This window comes from Astatotilapia calliptera, chromosome 16 (genome assembly GCF_964374335.1).
Source record: "Astatotilapia calliptera chromosome 16, fAstCal68.1, whole genome shotgun sequence".
NCBI classification, from domain to species: Eukaryota; Metazoa; Chordata; class Actinopteri; order Cichliformes; family Cichlidae; genus Astatotilapia; species Astatotilapia calliptera.
The window spans coordinates 34,712,404-34,726,437 of record NC_137437.1 but is presented as its reverse complement, the minus strand read 5'-3'; the positions used below and the strand labels follow the sequence as shown (position 1 = coordinate 34,726,437).

General features: G+C 40.3%; 1 protein-coding gene across 1 annotated transcript in view; it reads left to right on the top strand.

The window, feature by feature from the left end:
* pth2ra (parathyroid hormone 2 receptor a) overlaps positions 1–14,034 on the top strand; it is a 72,843-nt gene that overhangs the window by 53,031 nt on the left and 5,778 nt on the right. The window contains exons 11-12 of the mRNA XM_026144345.2: positions 5,274–5,412; positions 12,460–12,501. Of these exons, the coding sequence (XP_026000130.1) occupies positions 5,274–5,412; positions 12,460–12,501 (181 nt within the window). The remainder of the gene's footprint in view (positions 1–5,273; positions 5,413–12,459; positions 12,502–14,034) is intronic.

Here is a 14,034-nt window from a genome sequence, read left to right as displayed (position 1 = left end):
ACTTCCCTTCATTTCTGAAATTCTTGAGGAAACCATTTCTCATCAGGCTCGCCAGCCAGTTGACAAGAATATCTGACAAGTTCCAGTTTGGTTTCCATCAAGACCAGAGCAGTAGTGAAAATGAATAATGACATTTTTATACGCTTATACATGCAGCTGTGCTTTTCTGTTTAGACCTAATAACTTCAAAAATCTCCCTTACCTCAGTGAATATTTCATTAGTATTACCCTGAATTTCCTGCCTCTCAGTCCCGTAAAAAGTTTGACTAAAGACGTCAAACTGGTCTCTCCTTGACAATATCAAGTCATCTGCTAAAATCTTTGAATTTTGAACCTCACATCCTTAAGCTCATCTGGTTTTATTTCTTTCATCTAAAAAAACTGCAAAAAAAACCCCCAAAAAAACTTCTGTTAACCAAAAACATTTAGATTTAGTTCTCACTTTAATGCGCTATCATCTCGATTATTTTAATAGTGGGTTTGCAGAATTATGTACAAAGTCTATGAAATGAGGTGAACTCACAGAAATTCACACCATGTGATGTAAATAAAGACAAATCAACAAGCTTATTGATGCTGTTACGTCCCCACATGAAAGCTAGGCGAAGAGGGTGGGGGACAGTAACAGTTGGATCCGGGTTGAAATGAAAAGAACACCAGGCAGAGGTAGTTAACACAAAATATCTTTATTATAATCAATTAACTCAATCACATAAATAGTAACAACAGAAGGACACAGCACCGCTGCTTTAATGGTAGATCAGACAGGTCAACCCAAAGAGATGGCGACCACTTAAACAAAGAAAACAACTATAAGGCTCCAACAGAAAAAGACAGCAACGCTGCTATTAACAATAACCAGGCAGGCCACACAAAATAATGGAGGCCACCGTCCCTTAAGGAAAACCACTGCTCAGTTAAGAACTACTCAAAGAGCCACACACGGTGGGGCTGGTCACACACAGCAGGCCTTTTCCACACCTAGACCAGCCTCACACACTGGCCAGCACAGAGGAACTCCACCAAAAGCCTCTCCCACAGCCACACTGCTCTTCTCCAGCTTATATCACCAGCTTATAATTGGTGGTAAACGAGGGCAGATGAGCAGCAGGTGTGTCCTAAAAGGAGAAGGCAGGGGCAGAGAGAGACAGGGGAGGGGCAATAAAGAAGGAGGAGGAGAGGACAACACCACGCCCACACACTCCCACAGCCTCACAGGAAGTAACAGATGCTGTTGTGAAGACAGCTGGAGCTGTTTGGTTCAAATTAATTTTTTATAAAGCGACGAGGAAATGTGGAGAAAAGTGACAGAAATTGTAAGATTTCTGTGCAAAATATGTAACAGTAACTTGATTCTGGCCATCAGCTGTACTCCTCATCCTGGTGGCTGTCAGGGGGATTCCAACACTCGTGTTTAACAAAGTTTGACCACTTTTCTCCAACACGGTCAATCCATTAGCAGCTGGGTAAGGGCTAGACTTGGTGTTCCTAACCTTACTGTTCCTCTGATAACCACCAATGCTCAGCTTCAACCACTAGCAAACAGCTAAACAAACACAAGCTCACTTAGCTTGACAAGCGTGGGTCTGCAATAACGCGGCAACCGCTTACCAGAAAAAACTATTCTTGCAATGAAGATATAATTACAGTGCAATAAAAATTGATCCCGAAACCATAAAAACGTGGGGACTGCCTTGGCTGCTGATCTTCATGGAAAAGAAGGCGATAGTGCTTAATGTGGGGCCAGGGGCTGTTATAGATGGGGTTGGGGTACTCCCGTGTCCACAAAGGGATTGGTCTGTCTCAGGCTCAGATGAGTAAACACACTAACATAAGCACTATATGCCCAACGCAAGCCCCCACCTTAACCTTTAGCAAAGATGTAATACTGGAATATAATTATTCGGGTTGTGAGAACTGAAGTGTCTCCACAAAATTATATATACACACACACACACACACACACACACACACACACACACACACACACACACACACACACACACACACACACACACTTACTTCCACATTTGCAATTATCACCATTTCCCCCCCTGCTGGTGCTGGCGTCAATGTGTCAGATAAAAACCGTATAATTACAGTGTATTATCTGACAGGAGCGTAGCTCTGAATGCCGCTGGCGAGGTCGTTCTGTGTAGATGAACAGACGATTTGTCAGAAAAGATGATAATGATCCAGTAAACTGGAAGCTGAATACACGTCATACACATTTGTTTTATTTGAGTTTTTAAAACTTTTAAACTGAACAATGCAAACATGAGAACACAAAGTGTTTTTCCTCCATTCAGAGCTAATTTTTCCATGCCTCCCTCTGCTTGTCCAGGACAGCGAGGTATTCCCAATCCAACTGAGAGATATAATCTCTCCAGCAGGTCCTGGATCCATCACGACGCCTCCTCTCAGTAGAAAGTGCCTGAAACACGTCATGTAGGAGGGGTCCAGGAGGAATTCAAGTCAGATGCCCAGACCGCCTCAAATGGCTCATTTCAGTGTGGAGGAGCAGCAACGCTCACTCCAAAGTTTAGTCGAGGCACCCTTCAGAGGAAGCCCTTTTCCAGTGCTTGTATCCGCGATGTGATTCTCATGACCGCAGTTGAGAACAGGAACAGAGTCTATATCGACCAGTAAATTAACACCTTTGCGTTCAGGCTCAGCGCTCTCGTCACAGCAACATAATCTGTGGAAAATCAAGGTTTTTTTTCTTTATTTCCACACTCTGCTGTGGCAGTATCACTAAAGACTGGCTACGCAGACCAGAAACATGATCTGATCATCAGTTGTTTAGGTTGGTACAACTCTGATGTAACTGATGGCTCTGAAAGGCACTTTACATCAGTCAGTGAACACATACCACAGCCAGGGTCGTATGTGCCCCCATGGTAATGCACAGTCCCTTCAGTTATTCATACAGACGAGATCTGAGGAACTGACAAGGTTCCATCTGTCTGTATCTGTGTTAGTGCAGTCTAACTGTAGATTATAAGGTTGAATAAATACGTTTGGTGACCATAATTGCAGAACTTCAAAGGATGGCTATGAGGCTGCACGTGGAATTAATCAGTTTATTTGACTGGAACAAACCATGCCAAATATGTGCTGATGAATTTTGAGCAAAAGCCTGCAGTGTCTTCCTGTGAATGCTGTGGGTGGACTAATGAGATGAAACATGAAAAACAAATCTGTTTCATTTTTTTTCTCTAAGGTCACAAAGTTGTTGCTAAAAAAACATTAAACTGGCTGCAGATGATGTCTTTGATCACGCCAAATCTGCCTTTTTACCTCCATGAATGAAGGTTCATTCTTTGTTTTCACATGTCCGGTGCATCGATGTTTTCATGCAGAATATTGTGAGATTTGTTTTTCATTTGATTTAAATGCATACGCATGTTTAGCCTTGTGCCTTAGTCAAATTAAAGTTTTGATTTCAATTTATGCAGCGAAATTGGAAATTTAAGAAACACTGACAAGTTGATTTTTAAAGGGTAATTTTAAAACATTCACAGTAAAACGTTCTTCAGAGACGGAGCATCAGTATTCATTCAGCTCTTTAGTAATTACATTTGGTCCAACCATTTCTATTCTTTGGTCACATTAAAGGAAACGACTGTCTGCTGTTATGATGCATGCACACGAAGTGCAAAGCAAACGTTCACCGTGTAAGTCATGTGAAAACAGTCGTTGGAGTGCTTTTGAACTCTGGCTTTTAACAGCCAATGTTATCCTGAAAACACAACCTTATGCTTGGAATTAAGAAACAGGAACATATTTTAAAAACCACCTCTAAGCCCCATTAATTACAGGATAATATGGGAACACCCACTTTTGTTCTGCAGGGATGTTAGCTGCTCTTAGCTTGCTAGCTTTTGCTTTTTGTTTTGTTGTTGTTTTCTCGTACAGGAAATTCAAAATGATGTGCATGTGACAACTTCGACTACTGCATAATATTTCTGTCACAGATGAAAAGCGAAGTTATAACTGCGATCCTGGCATGAGCCACACCAACACACTACAGCACATTAGGAGAAATCCTCAAAGCTCAAGGATTTCTCCTGTATTTCCAGCCTTTTATGCATCTTGTCAGAAAGTTTTAAATTCATCGCATGATCTAATTTACTGTGACGTTCAAACTGCTCCTCTGTTGCAGACTGTAGCAATCTTTTGCTGGAGTTGTTGTGCCCATTTCCCCCCGGGGGTGTACAAGGGACAACAGAAATTTAATAGGCTGCAAACTTGCTCCTCACTTTCCAGGATGAGTCATTACATGAAGTTCTCATCTGAGCTTAAAGGCAGTTTAGACATTTCAGTGTGTTTTTCAGGCCAAAGGCAGTACAATCCAAAACAAGTCAGATGGTCTCATAAATTAAAAGCATGGAACTGATCCCTGAGCAGTATATTCCTTGGAGGTCTGTACTGTTTAATGAGCGTGTGCACTGGCACTACATTTGTGTGTGCACATGTGTTTCAGCTTGCTGGCATAAGTCAACTTTAACACAGTATTTGTTTTGATGTTCATTTACTTTATTAAATGCTTGAGAGTGAAACTGTGCACACTTCAGTGCCTTTGTTGATGAGCTGATGATGGACTGCAGTTAGCCGTCTGCAGTGACTGGAACGTGTATTTGTTCATATTGCTAAGACTATGAGGTACTTCCCGCTTTTATAAAGCATTCATAAAGCTGTCAGTTTGATTTCTAGTCAGTGAGCTCAAAAACAACAGGTCAAATACATGCCCACCAGGAAATAGTCCCAACAGAACAGAAGTAATTTTATCTGATGCATTCAAACATCTGTCACTTTTTGATTTAGACGAACGGTAACTAACGGGATTCTCACTGAAGCCAGAAGTGGAGACTGAAGCTTGTTATATGCTCTGGGAAACGGAGTCCCAGAGTTTGCTTAAAATCATTTATTTTGCATGTTCTCCCAAGACTGAGCCTAAATGATAAACTGAAAAAGTATACTTTAGTTCTGCAGTCTAGTTACCTTGCTTAATTAACATTCCCCGAGCAACAAGTTTGAAAACCTGTCCTGTACTTTTGTATTTGAGCCAGGAGAATTAGCTTAGCTTGTGTGAAGAATAGATGCTTGGCAATTTAAAAAAAAATCACTGCCAATTCTGCATCCAGAGAAAGTATTAACCTGGCAAACATCAAACTAATTTGCCGCTAGTTAAGCCGTACACTGTAACGATGGCTGCTTTCAGTCACTTCGATATGAAAACTAGAACCTCTGTCTTGTGTGTGTCCTCGCAGGAAACTGGCAAAGTCCACTCTTGTGCTCGTGCTGGTGTTCGGCATCCACTACATCATCTTCGTTGGGATGCCTCATACATATCAGGGACCAAGCTGGGAAATCCGAATGTACTGTGAGCTGTTTTTCAACTCATTTCAGGTACTTTCTGTGTTACACAACATGTTATGAGCGCTTCGCATCCGCTTCTTCCTGTGAAAAATGCACCGAGCAGCAAACACACCTGCACCAGGTCATTTTGCTCAGACTTTTGGCGATCCATGAAGGGAATGCAATTTTGGTGCACAGAGCAAATGCATTTTTCCTGGTCGCTTGGACTTGCTTAGCATTGGACCTGCTCCATAATATTTTGGCCACTTTAACTAAAAAACAAAAACATTTTGTTTTCCTAACTTTTGCACTTTTCTTTTGTTTGTGGAAACTTTCAGCCGGTCAGTCCAAGCATTATTTGGCAAGTTAATGAGAGACTATTTAAAACTGTGCAGTTGCCGACAGCTAGAGGGGGCCTACAATGAACATCGTTTATTTACACTGGTACACACAAGCTCTTTATATCTATTCCAAGGTCACAGGCATCTGTTCCATCTGCTGCCTAAATAAACACGTGTAAAACCACAATTGCACAGCGAGTAGTGAAAGCATCAAGCAAGCGACTTTACTCATGAGCTTATCCAGTTTGGCAGCTTTTAATAATGATTCCACTCTTTCCAAGCCAAATCAGCAGGTGTCTTGGGTACTGACACATTTCAAACGACTCGCCACAAATCCATAGAAACCAATCAATTAACAGTAACACCAGTGCTCCTGCATTTTTAATTACAGTACTGTTAGACGTGTCTCGGCAGTAACGATGTGAGTGACAGGGATTGTAGAGATTTTACAGTGCTCCCTGAACCAAGAGGCTTGTACGGCCACAGCGGCTCTAAAGATTTAGCATTTAGAAAAGCCTTTAATTACTGCTGTCGCACTGTAGTAGCATTTAAAAGCAGATCATTATAGATTTTTCTCCGGCCAAATAAAAATAAGCACTGTTACACACACACAGAAGAGTAGATTTCTTTAAGCTTGCTGACACGCCAAAGAATATTCAAAAGGGAATTCATCTTATTTGCCTCTGCTAGTGTAAATAAAGTGTAATCGAACTGCCGTGTTCATGTCTTGGATGTAATCTGAGTAACAATAACTTACTGAGCATCTTCTAGATCAGGGGTGCCCGATCCCAGTCCTTGAGAGCTTCCGTCCTGCAGCTTTTAGATGCATTCTTGCATCCTTCAGTTACTTTTCTGAAAGTGACTGAGTCGTGGATATTTTATCACTTACACGTCAACTAGTCAGCTCAATTATTACATTTTTCATGTCATGGATCGGGATGGCCCACAATTATCTTCTCTAAATGCCTCTGGGTGACTGTCAGTGAAGCGCCTTCATAATGACTCTTGAGTGCTGCCTAAATTTAAATGAGCAGTTATAATTATATGTAAGTGGGGTTGAGCCCTGTACTGGGTGTGAACTAGATTAACTAACATACATGAACAGAGTTTATTTTCAGCTTGGCATGAATAATCAGCGAACATGTTACCAAAATGTTTATGCCATACATGCGTAAGCTGCTGTTTGAAAAAGCTGAAACGTTATGCTTCAGCATAATAAATAAATAAATAAATAATAATGAATAAATGAGGCCTTTCATTGAAAAAAATTAAAATGCACGAAACCTTGTGTAATTTTTACTGCCTGAGTTCATTTTAGTCATATGTACTCTAAAAGTAAGTACAGAAAGGAAAACATGGTTTTAAAGGTCACTATACAAAATTTACGGTATTTTCCTACATTTGGTTTTCGCTGGTCGCCTGCGCTGAGATGATGTCGTTTTCATAATTCGTAGTTTCTTTGAACCAGTTTCAATTAAGTTTACACTTAAGTGTTCTGCAAATTATCCACTGTCTTTTAAGTATTTTATAATAACTGACCTTCAGGCACATTTACTTAAGTTTTTTATTAACCAGTCAAGCATTTAATACGATGAACATTCAACACTCGAGAACTTCTGAAAGTCGTGTAATAAAAGGTCTTTGTGGTAAAGGTGCTCGGTCTTCTCTCTGAGGCCACTGATTGCTGAGCAGTGTCACAGGAAGTTATATAGCAGACACAATGTGCAATTAACAAGAACGAAAGAAAATAACAGCTGACAGAGTGAACATGATGCCGTCTTAATGTGAAATGTTGCTGTCATCAGATTAAAAATGATCCTGTAGTTTAAAAAAAACCTGACAGTTAAATATCGAGGTTAAAGATACGTAAATCATTTTGTTTTTTATTAACATTTTACACAACTTGAAAGGAAAAATTAAATAAATTTGTAAGCAAAAAACCTAAATAGATGATGTAAATGTCAGCTTTAATGTTACTCTGATTTACCAGCAGAACAAAATAGACTGTCATTCCTATAATAAGTACTTTCCTTCACGTAACACCACATTGTTTTATATTTATTAAAAGAATAAACCCAGAAGACACTCATGAATAATTCTGTGTCTTTTAAAGGTGCATAGTCAGCGTAGGTGCAGGGTAAGCAAAAGGGAGCCAGTCTCAGTGCCAAAGTCAAGCTTAGGTAGACGTGACTGTGCAAGGAGTAAGTTTAACAATCGTGGTTTCAGAGTCATTATTCAAAAATAGGAATATATAGCAAGTTCACAAAACTGTGACAGTAACTTCAGAGCACAGAGGCTTCACAAACAGGAAGCATGACTCTTTAACTTTGTTTACTTTGTAGTTTCGTAACCTTTTCATGGCTGGCGGTGGCTGCGATTAGACGCAATAGGCTTTCAGGTCGTCTGTTTGCCCATCCCAGGCTTGTGGATACAATATCTCAGGAATGCCTTTGGGGAATTTCTTAGCATTTGGCACAAACTTTGACTTGGCCTCCAGGATGACATGGTTAAAATTGAATTTGACTGCAACTTCAGTGGTTGGCAGAGTCATTCAAACGCAATGCGACATTTCTAATTTACAGAATAAAGGATATGTGTGTAGAGCAGGTTTTAAAGGGTAAAGACAAAGGAAGCGTGTGGAACATTGTATCAGCTGCCTGTGGGAACATTGTTCTACCTTACTAATAAATGGACCCCAAAAGCTCTGATCCATGTTTGATAATGTGCAGCTACATCCTTAAATAGTAGGGGGCCATATTCAACCAACCAGTATAACCAAGACATTTTAATAATTTCTTTTTTTAATTAGGCTGATGTGTGCACCTATGCCAGCTGAAGCCAAAAACAAACAAACACCATGCTTGAATTTGTGATGGGATCCAAAGATGCAACTAAAACACAATTTTCTGCCAAAATGAGCACAAAAATTACGCACTGCCCCCCGATGAGCCAAATAACCCTCAGCTGCATCACTCCATCCACCTCAGCATCCACCTCAGCATCCACCGCAGCACGAGCGCATTTATTTGAAGCCACAATATTATCATGGAGACAAAAATTGCTCTGAATGTGTAAATTAAACACATTCACTCGAAAACATTACTTGTTATTGCATTTATCCATGTAAATACTCTAAAAAAAAAAGTAAACCCTTAGATAAAAAATAAAGTTAAGCTACATGCAGATGTAAGGACAGATGCTAAGTATCATTTGTATGGAAGTGATGTCTGGACAGGTGCTAAGCAACCCACAGGGCTAGATTAACCTGCTGAGAGGCCCTGGGGTGGAAGTTATCTGCCAAGCTCTTACTCACCTCAGTTCCTCCAATTCTCTTTTGCATGGATGAGTGCTCCCAGACTCCAGGTTTGGTATGATTGGTTTTGCAAGTGACAATTAATTTAAAAAATGCATTTACAAAGATGCACTCAAGCACATTAGTGTAGTGATAAAGGCCTGAAGTGTAATGGATTTTTTGGAGTTAACCCATTGCCCTTGTGAGGTGTCACTGGATCAGAAGGCCTGGGAAAAGTTTAGTCACAGTAAGGAGAGTATGATGACCTCTGTTTGCTGATAGTGCTGAGCTTTCTGGCTTTACGAAAGGTAACAAGGACACCCCACCTGCTTTTAGATATTTAATTACAAGTAAAGCTCTTAATCTTTGATTTCAGGTGTTTTCAGTCTCATTCCTACAAGTGTATAAAATCAAGCACCTAGCCATGCTGTCTGCCTTTGCAAACATTGTTCTAAAGAGCTCATTGAATTGAAGCTGTGCTGTAATGGGATGCCGCTGTTGGCTGTAGCTCAGGTGGTAGAGTGGGTGACCTACTCACCGGAAGGTTGGTGGTTTGATCCCAGTCTGCTCTAGTCTGCATGCCAAATATCTTTATTATCCCCACGCTCCGATGCATCCATCGGAGCATGAATGCGAGTGAATATTAGATAGAAGCACTAAAAAACATACATACATAAAGTACATAAAGTGCTTGTGTGATTGGGTGAATGCACAAGTTGTATAACGCACTGAGTGCTCAGTGAGAGTAGAAAAGCGCTATATAAGAACCAGTCCATTTACCAGCCCATTCACTGTTTCAACAACTCTTACAAATATCAATGTTCCTTCTCTGGCATTAACATTAGCACAAACACTGTCCACCAGGAGCTTCATGGTATCGGCTTCTATGGCAGAGCAGCAGTGCATTGCATAGGTGGCGCGCTGCTTTAGTCCATGCAGTCTGTCAGGAAGGTTTTGGTAGAAGAGCATTTATGAAACTGATACAACGTCCTACAACCACACCTGTAGGCACGTATCTTCAGTCATTCTCCTTGACATTATCGATATTACCCCCAGGTTCATTTTGAGACGACATCAACAGATCTCCTGTAGCGTCACATTTCCTTAATATTACGTTAAGTACATGTAAAACTTATGGGCAGTACACACCTGCAAAAAAACAAACAAAAAAAACAGTAGATGGACATCCATCCATCTGTTTGGGTTGTCATAGGGAACATCATGGACCGTCTGTCAGACAGACAGATGACCGTTCACACCTAAGCCTGATTTACAATCACCAATTAACCTAACATGCATGTCTCTGGAGTGTGGGAGGAAACTACACAAGCCTCAGCCAGTCAGTCGATTCAAACTGGGCACCTATGGAAACTTTATTCCCATTCCTCCAAGTTATTCCTGCATTTGTATGTCAGCACAGCAGATTTTACACTGAAATAGCAGATGCTCTCACTCATTGTTGTGTCAGGGTCTTGCAGTGCAGTGTAGTAACACTATTAGCTGCACTATATTATTTTCTGGCTTAATATTTCCACTTCTGGAAATATTAAGCGACCATGGCTCAGGGGGTTGGGAAGCGTATCTGTAACCGGAAGGTCGCCGGTTCGATCCCCAGGCTCTCTGTCCTGGTTGTTGTGTCCTTGGGCAAGACACTTTACCCTACTGCCTACTGGTGTTGGCCAGAGGGGCCGATGGTGCGATATGGCAGCCTCGCTTCTGTCAGTCTGCCCCAGGACAGCTGTGGCTACAACTGTAGCTGCCTCCACCAGTGTATGAATGTGAGAGTGAATGAATAGTGGCATTGTAAAGCGCTTTGGGTGCCTTGAAAAGCGCTATATAAATGCAATCCATTCTGTTATAAGTACGTGCTTCTTTCTTCTTTTGATATTGGATAAATGTCTCTGATTCTCTGAATCCTTTTTTTTTTTTTAAATCAAGTAATTATCTTCTCTGCTATTTTTGAAATGCAGGACCTGAATCTCATCATTGTAGAATATATATCTCTTTACTCTTTGGTAACATTTTTATGAACAAAGACTGTGAAATAGGTAACCTTGGATACTGATTTTAGGGACAATGATTGTGTAAAGAGATTAAATGAGTAATTTTTCATATTAAGAGGATTTGCTACAGTATGAGCCACAAGGGAATATTTCTTAAATGAGACGTTGTCAACCTGACAGAAACAATGCTGAGCTGCTGGTTTTCTTATAGAACAGATCCAAGCTGCCAAAATCAGAATTAGAGACGCTGGTGTCTGTACATTATTAACGTTTCTGTTTTTCAACAGCTTGGCAGAGTATATTCTTCTTCAGTTACTGTCATGATGAAATGTTTAGTAAAATCAGAAACTAAAACTCTCTCCAGAGAACTTTGGTTTGTTTTGGCTTTTCAGAGATTTACTACCAAGATGTCTCTCACTAGTTGTGCATCGCAACGTGCACACAAACACACACATGAGCATGCAAACACAGATGGTCTGTAGACACCTTCATAATTCATAACTGCGTTAAAAACTTTCTGGTTCAGTGAACACAAGAACAGAAGGAGCCAGAGACACACTTTATTTTAATTAGACACTACAATAAGAAAAATCTTCTACATCCTCGATAAAATTGAAGCCATAATTTTGAGCTGAAATATATAAAATCAAATGTCTGTTTATTCAAGTGCTTGGTGTGGTGTGCTTGGTGTAAACTGGATCTATCCCAATTACTCAAGTACATTTAATGTGACCAGATTCCTGTCATGGCGGAGTATGCCAGGGACGTTTATTAATGCACCCAAAAGCAGACACTGGAGCGAGGGACTGCATTTTTAAACCAAAAGCGAGCCTCTATTAAGGCTGGTAAACATGTAGGAGCGACAACTAAACAGAAACCTAAACTGGGAAAAACTAAAAAACTGTGACAAGACTGTAGAATGAAACGACTACGATGCGACGTAGAAGGAAAACAGACGACCTGACAATGAACAACGGAAGACAGGGGACTTAAATAATTTCCCCCAGGGATCAATAAAGTATTCTGATTCTGATTCTGATAAATACACACAGGAGGTGATCAGGAAACAGCTGACTAGAATTAGCACAATGACGTCACAGGGGAAGTCAAACTAAACACAGTGACACACAACACTCTTTCAAAATAAACCAGGAAACACTGAGAAAATAACAATAATCAAAGAATAAAACTAAAACATGCAAAACACTGGGTCGCAGTCACTATCGTGACAATTTCATTAAATTAAACAATTTACACTTTAGGTATCCCATAAAATTACGTGGAAAACTTTAATTTTTTAAATGTATTTAAAGCAAAGTGATATTAACTGGTTACCTGCAGCATCACTATCATCTTAATAGCCATTCTTTGTATTGCATGTAGATCAAAGTGGTAAAGAATGTGATGATCGCACTAAATGTCTGAAACGGTTCATAACTTGTATTTCAATTTTTCTTTTCAGGGCTTCTTTGTGTCAATTATCTATTGCTACTGCAATGGAGAGGTGAGTAGGCAGTGATTTATTCACACTTGATAGAAGTGCTTTGACAGTATAACTAGAGAGCATGGCTGCTGTGCCTGTCAACATGTTGTTGATGCTTCAGATATACTCAGTTTTTACTACGTCATTGTATAATTACATGGGCACTCAGTACTAATGGGTCTGACTTGAAGTTTTTATTTCGATCACAACAACACAGCTGCAGAGTTGTGTGTCTGCGTCTTTCACAACACACTGTTGTGTCCACACACAGAGTGTCAGGTTTTTGTACGCCTGTCTAAGTCCTCAAAGCTGCCTTTGTTGTAGTTCCTCCCACAGCTGGTGTTGGGATCACTTTTTGCCGTGATGACACACTAAGAGACACGCAAACAGACTGACAACATGAAAACAATTCCAGCCGCGCTGATGCAGCTGCTGATATCTCCTACAAAGGGTTTAATTACTCCGGTGGTACATGTAATCTGTGGTCAGGCTGATGAAGCGTGTTTTTCTCCCTTCATCTGTGCTGCCATATTATCTGACTCTTTATTATCTCATTCTGCACGGAGAGTGCTGAGCGCTGAATTAAAGTTTCCATTTCTGACACTCTGATCTTTACACAAAACTTCTCTCTTTTTTTTATGCTGTCGTTCACTTTCCCTTCGTGATCCTCATTATCCTGCGGAGCTCTCCTTTTTATTCTCCGGAGCCTTTCAGAGTCACCGAAAACCAAACAACGCCAAATTAAACTGAAGGTTTTTGTATTCTGTTGAATAAAAGCGCCATAAAGCAATTTGTTATTTTGTTATTAACACTGAGCCAAATGACTCATGTAAGGTAAAAGGGTCTCAGCCAACACTTGGAATTAACACCCTACTCTGCTGCTCCGTGGAGCTTTAAGCTGCTCCTAATGCTCTGTTTTAGTCATTCAGCCCACGCGCTGCGTGCACAGTTGAATCTTTTTCATCCACTTGCATATAGGAAAGTGTAGGCTGCCGTGTCCAGCAAACAATCTCAAATGTTTGATACCATAAAACAGTAAATTCACATGTAGGAAGGCAGAGATCTGCATACACGCTCTGGTCATCAGATTTATAAACTCACGTGTACGCCGGGTCCTCTTTTTGAAGTTTTAAGTCATCATGAAATTTTATACATGTGCTCGGGCTTCATTTCCACTACGATTCTCAGCCATGCCCGGGTGCAGACACTCGCCTGTTTCATCACTTCTGTATTTGGTGCATAGCATTCGTACTACAACTTATTAGACATGGCGATTAGGAATGCATCAAGGAAGAAGTTTATTTTCCTCGTAATTAGGATTGGAGAATTTGTTTTGTTTGTTATAGGGCAAACCCCCCCCCCAAAAACAAAGCGAGTCAGTTTTGTTTTGTATGTAATTGATGCACAATTATTATTATTTTCATTGACATGGCTAAAGTGCGTGTGTAGCATTCATTAAACCTTATTCAGGAGCATTGTTCATGTATTCAAAGGCTTAAAGCTCATTACTGCATGCACATAAATGTCATGATGAAATATTGTCATATTTAGAAT